Source organism: Tribolium madens, unplaced genomic scaffold (assembly GCF_015345945.1).
Source record: "Tribolium madens isolate multiple individuals breed KSU strain unplaced genomic scaffold, Tmad_KSU_1.1 Scaffold_96;HRSCAF=242;Tcas5.2_LG5, whole genome shotgun sequence".
NCBI lineage: Eukaryota > Metazoa > Arthropoda > Insecta > Coleoptera > Tenebrionidae > Tribolium > Tribolium madens.
Window position 1 is genome coordinate 6,139,111 of NW_025401068.1, and position 16,576 is coordinate 6,155,686.

Sequence of the window (16,576 nt, forward strand, 5' to 3'; positions counted from 1 at the left end):
CTTCTCGTTTTCTCGAGTTTTTCTATTCATATAATGTGTGCGATTTGTAAGTACAAGTTCTGTTCTCCTGGAAAAGGGAGTGAAATAGGAAGCTGTATATAATTGTCAGCACGGGTAATCCCCGTTAAAGTGTCCCGGGAGCGAGCTGCGGACTCACCTCCGGATAAACGACTACGATTTACGACTAGAGCCTCTAATGTGCTTGCCTACGTCGGCGTTTTCTATGCCCCTTCACCCTCGGAAACTTGGCTCCATCCCATTCAAAAACCACCCCTCTTAACAGACGGAAAAAAGAAAACGCTTCAAACAAACGTCCGATTAATTAACCCCGGTGCCGTTAAAAATTCATCAAAAACCGCAACGCGACTCGGCTTAATGACGAAAGAAAACGTGCCAGCTTCATGTACACCTTCACCATAATATCTAAAACTCAAATTAATTAATTATAGAAGAATAAGACCGAGAAAACGGATAACAAAAGAAATGACAGAAGAAAAAGAAAATTACAACAGAAGAGATAAAATTAGAAAGATTACATCATCAAATCTCAAAACTAGATTTCTACAAAGTATCGAAAACTGAACGAAGAAAGTACAAAATTCTAAGAGGAAAACAAATTAGCGCAAACTGACGAATGTATACAGCTGTTCCCACAAAAGAAAAAAAATAGTAATTTTGCTAAAAATAATTACAAAATGAGTCTTGACTGCCGCTTAAAGACGCAAAATAAAGCCAGTTGGAGCTTTAAATCCTCTTCTAAATAGCAAATGGAAACTCTGGTATGTCTATACCAGCCGCTTATTATAATTTACTAAATTTACTTGAAATGAGTAGCAAAAAAGTAAAAAACCATATACTAAGATCAAGCATTTTAAAAAGCTGTATACCGTACATGCAATTAAAACTATGAAGTAACATTTGTTAAACAGTTTTAATAAAAATGAACATTTGTTTTTAAAACCAGCCTGTATGTCTCTCGTTCATTCGTTCTCTTGTCATGTTGACAATCATAATTACTAAACCGACAATATAAAATAATTTTGCCCTGTGAATTTTCCATTCGCACATCCCCTTCTACATATTAGCACACTGTTTTAATTAGACCGACCTCGTGATTTTTTTTTCACTCAAACAAATCATGTGATAGAATCGAAATTTTTCATCGGATTAACACGCACCACCAAATTTATGAGACAGTCTGATAAAGAACGGCCTTCATAAGAAAAAACGACAATGGCTGTCTCAAGCAATGCTTGAATTTAAATTAAATTGACCGGAAAGTTTACTGCAAATGCCTTATTTGCGGCTCGAATCAAAAAATTGCTTTGAACAAATATTGCCGGATTTATGCCACTCTAGTGCATATATCTGTGTATCAAAGATAATGCCGTCTAAATCTCGGTTTCGCCTCGCATGAATGATTCACGAGGTACTAACGATATGTCACGTACGATAACAAATGTCATAAAGCGCGTGTCCGTCGCAAATCGGCATAGAGTCTTTTCGCTATTTTCTTGTTATTTCAGTAATGCAGTAGCAAAGGCGGCCTGAAGGTCGATTAACATTCATGACGGAAATATAGCAGGTTTGTCGCGAACGTAACGTTTTCGAGTTAAGGAGCACAAGGGCAGAATGAAATTTTCTGGGCTGTGTTGTGGCTACACATTGAATGTGAAATTGCTTGTGCCCTAGAATACACCGCTCGGTAATGGCGCAGTATAAATCTTTCCACTGGAATATGAACATCATGATGTACAGCCTGTCTACTATGCCAACGACGGACGACTTAAACGTCTAATATCGCACACTTTTTTATGATGAAATATATGACACACTAAAAACGGTAATATGAAAAAGTTATGCGACGAAGCCCACTTCCGAATTGCGCGATAATGCCCATCCATCGCCCCCCAATAACCAAATATGACCGACTTAGTTCGATAGCAAAAGGGCAAAACGCGAGGAATTCTTTCGAAAAATTCCATTACACGGTGCACAACTCACCCGACTTGACTTATCGCGTTAAAAAGAAAACAAATCCACGAATTCGCAATAAATTTCAAAAGTAAAATTGTATTTCTCCGACATGTGCGAGGAGCGATCGTATCGATACGCGCGACTATTCTGCATTTTTCCAATAAAAAAATTAATTAAAATACAACAACCCCCAAATGAAATAATACGATAAGAAAAAATAAAACACATATACATTCGATCCTCCGATAACGACAAATCGCTTTTTATAAAATTGGATATAGCCAAGAGCAGTCGCCGATTCTCACTGAAATGAAAATTTCAATATATTCATTCGCTAGAAATATTGCACGAGCCGCCGCTGATATGTAACAATTTTCGCACCGACAACTCCCAAAACTTCAGCTCGCATTAAATTCGCAGACATATTAATTAAATCACACTATTAGATTTTAAGCAGACATGTTGATAACGAATTAATGATGGCGGATGAGACACACTGGATTTTCAGACTCGTAAAACAAATTCGTTTATTCATTCAGGAAAAATACAAATTAAATTTATTTACAACACAAATAAAAAATAATGGACGAGAAAAACATTTCAATTCAGACTTAACAAATTCCGACATTCGAAAAAAAGCCACTTAGAGATATGAGCCTCATGAATAATTAATTATTGCCTTAAAGAAAAATACTCGTATAAATGATGAAAATTAATCATTTTAAAAATAATAAAAATTGTGTCAATAAATTTAAAATTCAAAACTTGAAACAAGTTGGTGGCGCTCTTGACAACAACTGTCACAAGTTGAATATGTAACCAACAATGTAAGCCTGTGACGCGACGTATCAAACGGTTTCCTAATCGATCTAAATGCCAAGAAAGCAAAAATATTATCTTCGGATCAGTTGACTGCTCGAAATAATTTCCATTTGATAGGTACGCCTCATGGTGCACCAAAGGCTCTCTCGGCTATAAATAATATAAAATAAAACCCTAATTTGTTAGAAGAGAAACAATTTCACGTAATATAGCCCCCGGTTCGTTGGAGATAGTGTCTCCGGCCTGTGAAATGCGATTGTGTATGCAATTTGCTTTAAATTATCGGAATTATCTGTACAGATACTGCAAATGAATCGATAGCATTATAGCTGATACAATTCAAGTAAGAGATACCTCGGATTACTATCGGATTATTATGCCTAGATTATTGGTTCCCTTGTTCCGAGAGAAAATTTCCAATAACGTGCCGTGTTTTTTCTTCTCGACCGGACTTTCCGGAAAAACTTATTAACGATAATGCSAACAAAAAGCTCGGCATGTTGGGACGGACGCAAGAAATTTGATTTATATGCAAAAGCGGCTGATGCATTTCGGTGGTGGTAGTGCGCGAGAGCGAAGAAGAAATCTGGCCAAGCGATGATTTAACGGCGATGTTTTTGACTGCTTTTGGCTCCTTTTCGTCGTGCAAGAAATATCGCCGACGCTCGAAACACCTAACTGCAATTCAGAAACTTGGTTATTGAGATACAAGCCGTGACTCTTTCATTTTTATCCCAACTTCTGGACGAACAATAAAGAGCAGACTGAAAAGTTTAGTTTGAAATGACGCCGACATCGAAACCGTTCACTTTTTATTTCAACTGTTCCGGACCGAACGATATTTATGAAAAAACTTGCCGTGTTTCCGGTGACTCCGGGAATATCTCAGAACACATTATGCGGTTTAACAACACCTCACAGAGTGAGGAAACTGAATAATAAGCCAACAATGCAATGTTTCCAGTACGAAACACATCCCAAAATCGATTTTGTCGTTAATTTACTTATTCAGAATTCTTCATTTTATGATCGAAATGAACATTTTAATTTTTAAATAATCTCCCATTTATAAAAATAACACAAATTAAATTTAAAAAACAGATTCAACAAAATCAATCGTATTTTATAGATACTAGTTAAATAAATACTTCAAAAAAAAAACCTGCGGTTTAATTTTGCAACTTATGGAACTGTATTTTTATCTGTCTGTACAAAATTACTGTCGGCGACCACTCAAAACTCCCATGAACATAAACAACATCAATTGCCTTTATGTTTTTTAATTATATAGATTTGTTGGTTTTATGGCTGTATGGTTTTCGAATGTAATGAAATAGAAATCAAATATTTGGACGTGGTCAATAATTAAAGCGACACACACAAATTAATATAAACGGATATCAAGCTCCAAATTATATTAAAAAAAAACTTTTCCCATGTTGATCAAGTGCGAATCGCGTCGCAAAAATGAMTTTCCTGGCGCCTTCACCAATTTTATTCCGTTGTAAATTTGCAATAAAACTTCTATAATCGTGTATATTTCTGTATCAGCTTTTATAACTTTTGAAAACTGACCGAAACTCCCTAATTACAAGCCTGCAACTTACTCCATGATTTGTGTTTTTCCCTGCCGGCAAAAATGTTCATCGTTTAAAAAGTTTTCAAAGGTGGAGGCGAGTTAGGGATGGCGGATCGTTTAAAAGATCTCTGCAGGTAACTGGTCTCCACTTTCGCAGTCTTTTTGCAAGACGAGGACAATTCAGCGGAGATTTGTAGCGTGCTTTATCGTCCGGAACACGCTTTTATCTTTTCCCCGAGAAAGAAATTTGTAAGATTACAGATCATGCATACCTGCACCCGAAATGGAAGAATTTCTTATTACAATAAATTAGACCGTCGTCCGAGTTTTGCGGTTTAAATTCGCGATTTACGACGTTTTTATTTACATCAACGAGACGAGGCGTCTTTGTCTCTGACCGTTTTTATTATGATTATCCTCGTGTGCATAAACTACGTCGAGGAGAATGAATGTGACGAGAAAAGAAAAAAGAACGACGGCTAATCTCGACTAGAAACATTCCGCCATCCCTCGGGAAAATTCTTGAAACTCCTTAATTTTTCATCCAAAAAGGTTAATATTTAGTCATGGTGCGTACTTCGTCTATAAGCGCGAAACGAGAGAATAATGGAGAGGAAATTTCGCAAAGGGTTCTTCCTTTTAAACGACTCGCACCGGCACAAAGCACCTACTAAATTAAAAAAGAACACCCTCACCACTGATTGTGTGTTTACACGAAAGATTCTCATACCACACCTAACCATCAACCGTTTTGTTGTTTCATTGCAAATCAACACATTCATATTTATCCATTGTGTTTTTAACACTTTTGAACTTATCGAAAGCACTTTTCCAATTTTATAATATGCACGTTTAGCTTAGAATAGCATTTTCAAGTTATAACAATAACACGTCGTTGAATATAACATCTTAACAAATATCTTTCCAGCAAAAATAAAAAAAAATCCACGACTGTGGCATACGTCTTGGTTAAGTTATGCGCAGTTATTACGACCATTATAAATTATGCTTTAGCTTTAACCCTTATTTATTGTCTTGACGTAACCACAACGTAATTGGAGAGATGTATTGCTTGCGTAAACGTGAATTAACCATGACGTAAAGTGTTACGTATAAACAGATTCAATTTGTAATGTTATATCCAAAAAGACAAGATTCAACTAGTAGTGTAAAAATTTTATACTTTTAACTTTTACCGGACATAAAATGAACAGGTCCATAAAAATAAAGAGTTTTCTTTGAAAACATTCGACTTTGATCCATTCACTGATTAAAATCCTTTGAAACACATTTATTGCAATTAAACTGCACCAAGCATACAATCAATAAAAGGATATATTTTTTTTTTAATTCTGGTTGTTAAAATATTTATTCTAGTTTGGATACACTTAAAAGTCAAGTCGACCTGAACTTGTAAACTTATGAAAAATAATTTTAATAAATTGCTTTATTTTTCTCGAATGCAGTTTATAAATATTTTGTTGGTATACCCATCGTAACGTAACATATGCATAATAGTGTCATAACGTCCATTTATTTCCCGGTTCCACACAAAGATAATTTCGCTTCTGCCATCATCCGTACATTTTTTGACGCGTCAAAATCCATTAAATCCATGATACGTAGAAACTTAATTACTCGTTTTAAAAGCTCCCCGTCGATTTCGTCGTAACATTTTAAAGCTTTCTATATATCTGAGTGAAAAGTGCGCTGTTTCCGGATCCGGATACGGAGTTCAATCAAACCACGGTTTATTCACTGTGCAACTTTAATTAGTGTTGTCTTTTTTTCGACCGTTCATCCGACGTGTACACAAACATACACACATACAGAAAGAGATATAAACAAAAAGCGAGCAGAGCTTTACTTTCATCTGGTTGCTTCCGTACTAAATTTGACGAAATCACTTCCTGCTTCGCTTTAATTGGATCCAACAACGCGTTCTGGAAGCGAGTTGCATCCTCGAAACGAGCACTATGTCTGATAGAACGTGTGGTGACACGGTGGTGTTCGCGTTAAGTTTCCACCCAACAGGAAGATGTAGCTGATTATATTGGCGTGTTATCAGGGCGCGATTGAGTGAGCAATTTGCTCGCCGAGGCGACATTACGGGTTTTGTTGCGCGACCGTGCTATATGCAACACTTACCAGATACGGTTTCCCACTCGTAAAACACACATATTCCGTCAAAAGACCTATCTTATTGCGAAAATACAGATTTAATTAATTACCACTCGTCCGGTGTTATGTCCTTCGCTAAAACCACTACCGTGTCGAGATATAATATAACATTTACGACCCTCGACGCTAAATCCTCGCTATTAGCATTCGATCAAGTCCGAGTCATGATGTCGCGGACCCTTTCACATTTACCCGACGAAAGGCTAATAATAAATTAAATCCCTTAATGTCGTACTCTCACTCTACAAATGTCGAACAACAAAAACAAAACCGAACGTTTCTGACTTGCCAGAAGTTTCAAATTTCCAAAGCGTGACCAATAAAATTCGACAATAGATTGCGAACCCTTTTTCTACCGTTAACGGAACAATCGATTCGAAGCTCTAAAAACATGACCTGAACCAAATTCGAGATGCCACAATAACAACTCCAGGCAATGACGACCGATACGATAATAACTTCAGAATGTTTATCCACACTTTTATTGGTTAAGCTTAACTTACGTAACAACAGAAAGCCACTTGCAAAAGTAACAGTAATGTACCGGAAACATAGAGCAACAAGTGGCAAAGAATATAATCTAATTTCACGTAAAAATATAACACATCGTACAAGAGCTTACGTTAACGCTGTCGTAATAAATTAAGCCATAACTGCATTTCCAATATAAATAATTAAAAGTTGTTAAAAATGAAGATTACCTTTTAAATCAAATTCAACTGAAACAATTAAAAATTATTTTTTGTAAACACTAATATTAAATAAAATCTACATCACTAGAAAATAACAATACACCCTTTTCCTTTTTAGACTTTCAATAAAACAGGCTAAAACAAGTCAAAATAAATAAAGTTGCCTTTGGTGACGCAAAACGCTGATATTTGTCAACAATCATTTTATTGTTGTTGTATGTGAGTACATAAAAATCTCCCTTTACACGTTGTGAGATAAAGTATTGTTGAAAGTAAAGCAAATTGCTCTTTAAAATCCAGAGTTACTCAGTAATGGTCTCTTAAATTTAGTGCTTTCAAAACTTATTTTCATAAAACGTACTTTATCTTCAGAAAAGGTGAAAGATGACACAAGCATTTTCTTTATTTCCGACTTTTTCTATAATTATTTTCCCATCTGCATGTACAGCCGACTGGTCTCAAATAAAGCTTAAATTAGTGCGTTTTAAACTGACGAGCAGCCACGTTTGATTGATAGTAGCTTGATAACGATTTGCAATTCATAAACTTATTAGTTTTAGAGCATCGCACATAATCAATGGGTGTAAATGTGCTTTCAATGATATAATTTAAATATGAATCGGGGGTTGTAGCCAGTGTAGCACCGTTCAATAATCGTAAAATTCCAACCCCTCGTGCATTAAACACGACTGGATATTATGTGCAGGTTGTGGTTTGTTAGAAACTATGTATGTAGTACGCGTTTAGAATCCCCTATACGACGTAATCACCGCAGCACACCGACTTGCATCGGTCCATACTAAACAACCACCGTCAAATAGAGAGAAAAGTGACGTTTCGGTGATTCGCTTTTCAATTACGACCAGTCGAAATTCGGACACCCTCACCGAAACGGATAATGTAAACCTTTACAAAAGCGAAATGAGATCAAGTTCCATCGGTTCCAAGTTTCTTCTTGTTGAACAAAGCACGTGCGTCTCCCTCCTGCTGCCGGGCCAAAAGAATTAACGGAAGGATTTCGGTCTTTATAAGTCCAGGGACGGCGTGTAATCCGAATACCAAACAGGCACCAGATGTACTTCGGAGAGGAGCGGATAACTCGGCCGRAATCTCCTCGAGAAGCCCCCGCTTTCAGAACTGTTGACCTCGTCTGAGCTTCCGTCGATACTTCTCCTCTTTGCACCCCCCACCTCATCCTAATAACAACGAAATTTATCCCGGAGCCTCTCCACTCACCTGTTTTTGTTCAGAAGCGCAATGTTAATTTCGTCGATAATCAAGTGATGCACTGTAGTCTCTCTTTCTTCCACTCTTCGAGCTTTTAATAAGCCGCTTTATCAAGTGACTTCTTGAAACATTTAACATGAGTGGTAAAAAGAAAATTGTGTTGCGCAAGTGCCTCATAACGCAACAACTATCCAATTTCCGRGAGTTTGCGGATCACTGACCCGGAAGGACAATGAGGAAAATGAGAGGGGGSCACTACGACTACGAAACGAAATGCGAAGAAAAATTATTTCATCATCGCGTTGTATTCCTTCGATCATTAACAGCAATTTAATTCAATCGATAAAATACGCCAAACCATACCTTCTTTTATATTATCTCAAAGAAAATAAACTTATTTTCACTGCAAAAAGCTCAAATATTGACACAGACTGACAGCCAACATTACAGTGTGCTTTTTCCAACGAACGATAATCAAACCAGGGAAAAATATTCGCGAAATTATCTCGTGTCACCCTTGACGATATATTGCACAAGTTGAGCTATTTATCGTCGACTGATAAGAAATCAATAACCGTGCAAAAAAGTTTGACTACGCAAACAGAATAAACTAGTCTTAAGTAAAATACAAGCGTCAAGCAAAAAAATTTCTTATAAATTCTCATCAAAAGCGGCAGAAACGATGATGGAGCTTGTGAATTAGCAGGAATTATGTTCGCAGAGGTGGAGCCTAAACCGGTATTTTTTCTCGTGTTATAATATAAATAATGCATTAAGGAAATGAACACGACATTAAGTGTGAAAACTTGTGATGGAGCTACTCGCTCTTCGCCAAGGGGGAAATCCTGAAACATCAATCGCTCATCAGTCAAGAATTCTGACATGACCTTATAACCTATTAATAACAAGCTTTCCGTACAAGTTTGTAATTTGCAACGTATACCTGGCCGATTTACATAAATAGATTCGATCCAATCAATGACGCCAAAAATTTACGCAGCGCATCCACCATAATTGCACGTGTTTCCAAATCAAGACGAATAATTTGCCGTTTGCTGACTTTCTGGCTCTTTCTCCATCCACCTGGTCGCCGTTTTGTTATGTCTGATTTACGCCACTTCACTTCTCACGGCAACTAACTCACTTCCGATTGAAAAATGTTTCCATATCAGCACCATTTATTCCATCGAAATCCAAGATGTTCGTTTCTTTTTAAAGCCGCATTGCAGAAAACAATGCCCGTTCTATTTCTAACAAACTTAATAATACATCTCTGTCATTTTGCGTCGACTTTTACGGAAAACAAGTCCGCGCACAAGATGATGGGTGAGTTTTTCGCATGGGTCTGTTACTTTTTCTCTTTTTCGTCAAGAAAAACCACCACAAGAAAACAGTACGTGCCGGCATTTCCAACTCCAGTCGTGTCCATAAAGACCGGAATAGAGTAAAAGCACAAACGAAGTATACAGTTCCAATAAAAAGCCTAACCGGGGTCTGGACTGACAAAGCTCCCCGAGCCTTGATTGCACCTCAAAGATGAACTCCGGTGCATCCGCATTGTCTTTTTGCTCCGTCTGGATTCGCTTTTATCGCAATAACTTGCCCGATTCTAGACAATTCCAGACAATCCCGGTTTCTCATTTCGCGAGAGAAAAAATTCTTCCTTCAATTAATCCGATTCGATTCTCTGTACGTTCATCATATTTCGCATCTCGGATTATATAAATAAATTTCCGAAAAAAGGTGATGATGTTAAAACGATGGCGGCTCGCGAGAGGCATCCTATCAGTGTATCTTTCGGTTCGTGACTGGTCCGATGGGATCGCTCAAACGCCTCATATTTCCTTTATAAAAGAGAGATTTTTACATACGGCCGGTCAACCGAAACAAATTACATTTTAATTGCGGGTCACGCAGGTGAGGCCCGACTTAATCCTCACCATGTGTACATAGTGCCGCAGCCCGAAATCACTGATGACGTACCCTTTAATTAAAGATGCTTTAGCCACACATACGCTCAATTATTCATCCGAATAAAGTGAAATCTCAATTTACGAAACAAAAAACGTGCATGGGCTACACATGCGTAGACCATAATTAATTATTTTTTATTCATTAACATCAAAAACCAAAATAAATGTATTATTTCAAGCAAATACAACAACAATAATAAAGAATTTTTTTCGTTTTTGGCCAATATTTGCTAAAATTGTATTGTAACGCAGTGCACCAGTAATGTTCCTATAATACACGAAATTATTCGGAAAGTACCAATATTTGAGAATTGTTTTATTGATGTAACACGTACTTTTTTACCTCAAAAGAATTGGCTCAGCAAGTTGGGAATCACGTCCGACGTATACAATCTTCATGACGACGCTGCACATTTCAGGCCATAGTTGCAGTGATTTGATTGCAATTACTGCATTGCCTGTATTAAGCAAAAGTGTCATTCCTCAAGACGACTATGTGACACAAACTTTCCCATTACTGTCTCCCGAAGTCTGCTTTTCAATATAATCGCCCACTTTTTTAATTAAAATTTGAATTTCCGTTAGCTCAACCCGTGCAATAATGRAGTGTTATTGCAGAGAGATCACATATGCGCCGGCTGTTTTACGGTATATGTGACGTTGAAAATGGCCGAGATATTTCTTACACTCTTACGTGCTTTTTTCGTTCTTTTCTGTTCACCCAATCCCTCGACGGTCCCATATCGGTCGTCTTCCTGATTTACGACAGACCTACTTCGTCGTTTTAAAACCGAGATTGTGTTAGACACCCCACCAAAAAAATATAAACCTAACAATCAGTGAGATAGGAATTTAATTAAAACTGCTTTGAACTCCTTATGGTCCCTCGAGAGACATTGATAAATAATTCTAATCCTGTAAAACCGCAACATATCCTTTAAATACCGCCGTGCGGTCTATCGAAAGTCCTGTCGATCCTTTCATTAGACGCAGATGCAACTAAACACTTTAGTTCGCCACCAATTTCCGTCTGACCGCCGAAATTACTTATATCCGACTTGATATAATGCTACCTAACCTAACCGTAGCATCGTTCTTGTCGGCTAATTGGGAACATAAACAAAAGCATTACCAGGTTATGTGTCTCGGACGTTCAATAATATTTTTAATAAAATCCGAAAAATCGAGTACGAAATGGCGCCTCCAGTTAAACGACACAATTACCACGACTCTCGTATAAGAATAAATAAAAATTCCGGTCTCTCCCACCCCTCGTGTTATTTATAGCCGATCCTAACCATACTAACAACGCCTAAAAATTCGGTTAAATGAAAAATGAATCGTGCCACGACCGTAATTAAAATCCACCAACCCCCCACCGGATGAATCTCTGTAAAAATCGTCGCAATTTTAAAAGCGTATCAGTACGAAAAGAGTATATAACGGAAGACAATAAAGCCGGGTCATATAATTTGCGATGTCCAATCTCCATTGCTGCACAACGGTTCCATTAACTTTGTTAATTCCAGGGCCTTGCTGAAACAACTCCGCTCAGAGAAGTTACCAGCCGTTATCGGTGGTTAGACCGACTACCCCTACTTAGACCCGTTCCCCAATAAACCAGACACAATCTTACTTAATTTGTTCGAAATTTCATAATTGCTCTAGAGTCGGCATCGAAATGCTCCCGATTTAAAGAAAACTGTGCGAAATAGAGAAGAAAAAAAATGTATCAACAATACGAATTGCTAAACACGAACCCTCGGGACAGTTCGGTGGAAGGTCGCGCCTCCGAACCATACATTTCCATTTCTATAACAGCCACGTAGTATAGGAAATTGCATCGCAATACAATGCGTGTCAAGACTGGTTTCCTTCCTTCGAATAATTGAAGGCACTATAGCAACTCGGAATAGTGCACACGAAACGGAAAAAAAGAAAAAATCAACCGGGAACTAGAGAAAAAGCCAAAAAATAGTTTTTCAGACGTAAATCAATGTTTGTAATATATTTCCAAAGCAATGCAACAATCTGTTAGGAAATTGAATCGATGATGGCAAAATTCAGGTGACAAGCGTACACCAACAATCGACACGACTTTGCAATATCGAAATTTTATAAACTTCTCCTCCATCGTCCTAAATTCTAGACAATCCTTTCATCCACTTATTAAATTTCTTCCGATCGAGCGATATTATGCCGACTATAGGAAAAACTCGTTCACTTATCGTGAAATTTATCTCGTTCTTAGTGTCGTCGCATCGAAATAAACAACAAAACCAAAAAAAAAAAAATCGCGCAAGACGACGCTGAATTTGAGGAATTGCCAGATTTGTGTTTTAGATATGTGGAAAGGCATTTTTCCACTGTCCTATTCCGAACTTCAAGGACCCATAATTCACATCAACGTTTCGACATAAATCAAAATGTAATATCGTTCGATGAAAAATCTGTATTGTCTCGAAAAGTCCGCATCAAACCCGAACGCAATCGTTTAAACAAAACCAATACAAAAACATTCGAGAGAAAAAATATTATATAAATAACGTTCCCATACATCCCAACATAAACAATTCTGTCGGACGCACGACGACACATTATATGCGGACATACCAAAAATTTAATCAAAACGTTATATCCCGAGAGATTTTTTATTTAAGATTACCAACGGACGATAACGGAGAGGGATCCGAGGCTCATCTATTAAAATATTATTTCAAATGCCGTCGGCATGACTGCAAAGTGCGCAAATGCGCAAGGTTAACGAGAATTGCCGCCCAGATGCTTCATTAGGCTATTCCGCATACATCGCAATTTCAATTTCGAAATTTACACCCCAACGAAAACCGGAAAATTCAAACAGGGTCAAAAAGAAACATTAGCAAACACATCGTTTTCCTTTGTAGCAACTTTAAAATAGAAAACAAAAATCAAACGACTAAGATTAATTAAAATGGAAATCTCTTCTAGCGCATCCACCATTTTGCCCATCTTGTAAAACACGTCCAATTTATTCGAGAAAACTTTTCATCTAATTATCCAAAATTTAATTGTCGGTTAAAACTCTTTCTCCTCGCCCACTCGTCAAGATGAGTTCCCAACGTTCATAATTCAAGACCTCGGTTCTCGTCACGAGTCCGGTCAAGATGAATAATTAAGCAAAACCGCAATCCTTATCACCACTTGTGCTCTAAGGCCCCGAGATACGAACGTCACACATCGAGATGTATGAAATGGCGCACCTCGAGACCACCAGACAGATTGGTCTACAGCCATTTTGACATTGTCGTTGGCAATTATCCTCTCCTTCGTGCTTTTCGCAAAGAAAACCCTTATTCCTTCGGAGATTTATCTCGTGTCTCTCAGGTCGCCGGTGATGCACAAACTCGCCCAGTTTGTTAAGATTAGTCATTCGCAGGCACACACCGTGGGGATTACATTTAGACAAATTATGCGCGTCAGTGATTAGTTTAATAAACATTAGTCGAGAGACGAAGAGAAGAGGTCRACGCTTTTTGCTCTCCGAGGAGGAGAAGAAAAGTCCAGGTTAGGTATATATACACGCCCGAAACCCAACTATCATTCCCCTAAATGTTCATTTGTATCCATTACTCTTAGTCACTGTATCCGAGTTGGACTCGGCGACACGCCATTATTAGATTTTGTATTATTTGTGTTTTACTTAGAGACACTTCACAGACGAAGAGCACATTTTCTTAATTAAAGTACGCAGAAAAGAAACGACCTAGGCGCTTTATACGAAAGACCGCTCCAATTACCGGCGACTCTTCGCCCTATTTCGTTTTAATTTCAAACAAATATTTGGCGAAAAAATTAAAACAATTACAAAACTACCTCACTCATAAGTTAAAAAATCAATAATTAAAACAAAAAGCTACTATGTAAAAATCTACACACTTATAAATATTCATTCACTTTTTTCTAATTTAAAAATTGCGATTTTTTTTTCGCAATTACGCCAATCTATAAATTAGAAAATTTATATGCTGGCCTTTAACCGTTTGATCCTGCAATGAGAAAAGAATAGCGAAACGTCGAAATGTTATTGAATATTGCTCTCGGTCGAAGAGTCGGCGTTCACCATCTGATGCACTTTGAAATGTTCATTTCACGAAGTGCATCTGCATACTATTACCATAACTCGAGGCGTTTATCATGCAAAAATGCGATTGATCTGGCCAAAGCCTTTGTGCAATATACACCCTTCGCTTCTTATTACATGCTCGGAATATCATCGTGCCAATATCGAAATTGAAATGAGCACGAAAACCCTCCTTTCTCAAACAGGTGACAATTTACGAGTTCGCCTTTGTCCTTGAACAAAAAAAGCCATCCCTAAAAAAATTCGCTTTTCTTAATTTCCGTCAAGCTTCGACTAAATTCGTCGAGACGTTGTTCTTTATCCCTGCTGTTAATTTACCTCCAGAAGCGCTAAATTTCGGATACCCGGAGGAGAGGCTTAATTTCTTTCGGCGCTCCAAAAACCCGGAATAAAAATTAAACAGAAAAACTCAATTGTGATCAAAGGGTTGCTGCACTTACCGCACCTGTAATGCTTATCGCTTAAATTTTTACGACCCAATATCGTAAAAATTTCATACGGGTGCTGGAGTAAATATGCAATGAAAGATGTAAAGAGGCTTGAATTCGCAATTTGAGCAAAGTCGGCTCTCGAAATAAGTCCCGGAGTTGCTTTATTTAGAGGGGCAGTGTGTAAATAGTGTCGACTGAAGCCGACTTTTCGAGAATCTGACGACGATGATGTGCACGGAAACGGATGCGAGTGCCGACGGCGCCAATTTCCGGTGGAAGCAACACGTCCTCGCGCTCCACAACGAAAATTATTGTATATATAAGAAGAGAAGAAAACGAGAAAATACGGTCGAAATTTCTACCTTGGATTTCCGCGAAGAGCGGCGTGGTGGAGGGCGTTGAATCCGTTATTGTTGGTCAATGTGATATCGGCGTTATGATCCAGAAGCAAGGTCAGCATGTCATCGCGTTTTTTCGAAATAGCATCGTGAAGAGGTGTGTCGCCTTCCAAGTCCTGGAAAGAAAAGTCAGAGGTTAATTAAAAGTGGCACGGGGTGTGACCAATGACCAATAAGCTTAAAACAATAGTAAAAAAAATAAATAATAATGGAAAAACAAACGCGTTACCGGCGTTGGGTTGAAGATCAAAACAAAACACGCCGCCAGCGATAAATCCAAATTACGTTTACAAAACAAAATATTAATTATACAAAGAGCAACAACAATTTTATATTAATGCGAGTTTCTCTCAAAACAAACATCGCCGCCGCCATGGAAAAACACAACCGACTTCTCATCAAAAGAACAAAAAGCCATCGACTGTTTTCCTACAAAAGAAAACGGCCATCTACCTTATCAAGATACGCATAAATCATCCCGAGATGAATCCGATAGTTGTTACTGGCTTTCTCATTCTCTAGTATCTCCAAGTTAAACAATAGAAAAATGTACGTCATACATATTACTGTCGACAATTATTTCCTATTAGTTCTGAATCAACAATCACCGCTTTTATGTCTTTAATAGATATGTAGGAAGACAGTGTATTCGGCTCGGTTATTTACATAAAACAGTCGGCGACACCGATCTGTTTTCCAAGATTTTATCGCGAAAATTATGACAAATACACATAAAAGACTTTAATTCACTCAATATTGATTGAGCGCCGAAGACGAGACGAACATATTGTCATGCAAAAAACCCGGACAAACATTCATAACAAACAGCCTCAAAGTCATTAAAAACTAACTCAGAACTGTCAAGCCGAGCAGCAACCATAAGAACAAAAGCAAAATCCTTAATACTATACTCTATCATCCCCCTGTCCAAACTATCCAATCCGACTTAAAATTTCGATTTGCCCAAATATTTGCCAACCCAATATTACAAGAAGCGCTCTCCTCGTGTTCCCAGTTTAAGAGATCACCTCGTCCGTTATAAACCCGACATGACTTCATCAGTTAAGTTTCCACAATAAAAAATTTCACGAGATTTCTTAGCAATGTATGTAGCCATCAACAATAATTTGCTTCAAATTAAACGGAAAAAAGCGTTTCGTGAGTTTCCAAACC

At 37.7% G+C, this 16,576-nt stretch overlaps 1 protein-coding gene across 1 annotated transcript in view; it reads right to left on the reverse strand.

Annotated features, from left to right (window-relative positions):
* LOC123012944 (E3 ubiquitin-protein ligase MIB1) overlaps nt 1-16,576 on the reverse strand; it is a 123,075-nt gene that overhangs the window by 77,063 nt on the left and 29,436 nt on the right. The window contains exon 4 of the mRNA XM_044411190.1: nt 15,368-15,519. Coding sequence (XP_044267125.1) covers nt 15,368-15,519 — 152 coding nt within the window. The remainder of the gene's footprint in view (nt 1-15,367; nt 15,520-16,576) is intronic.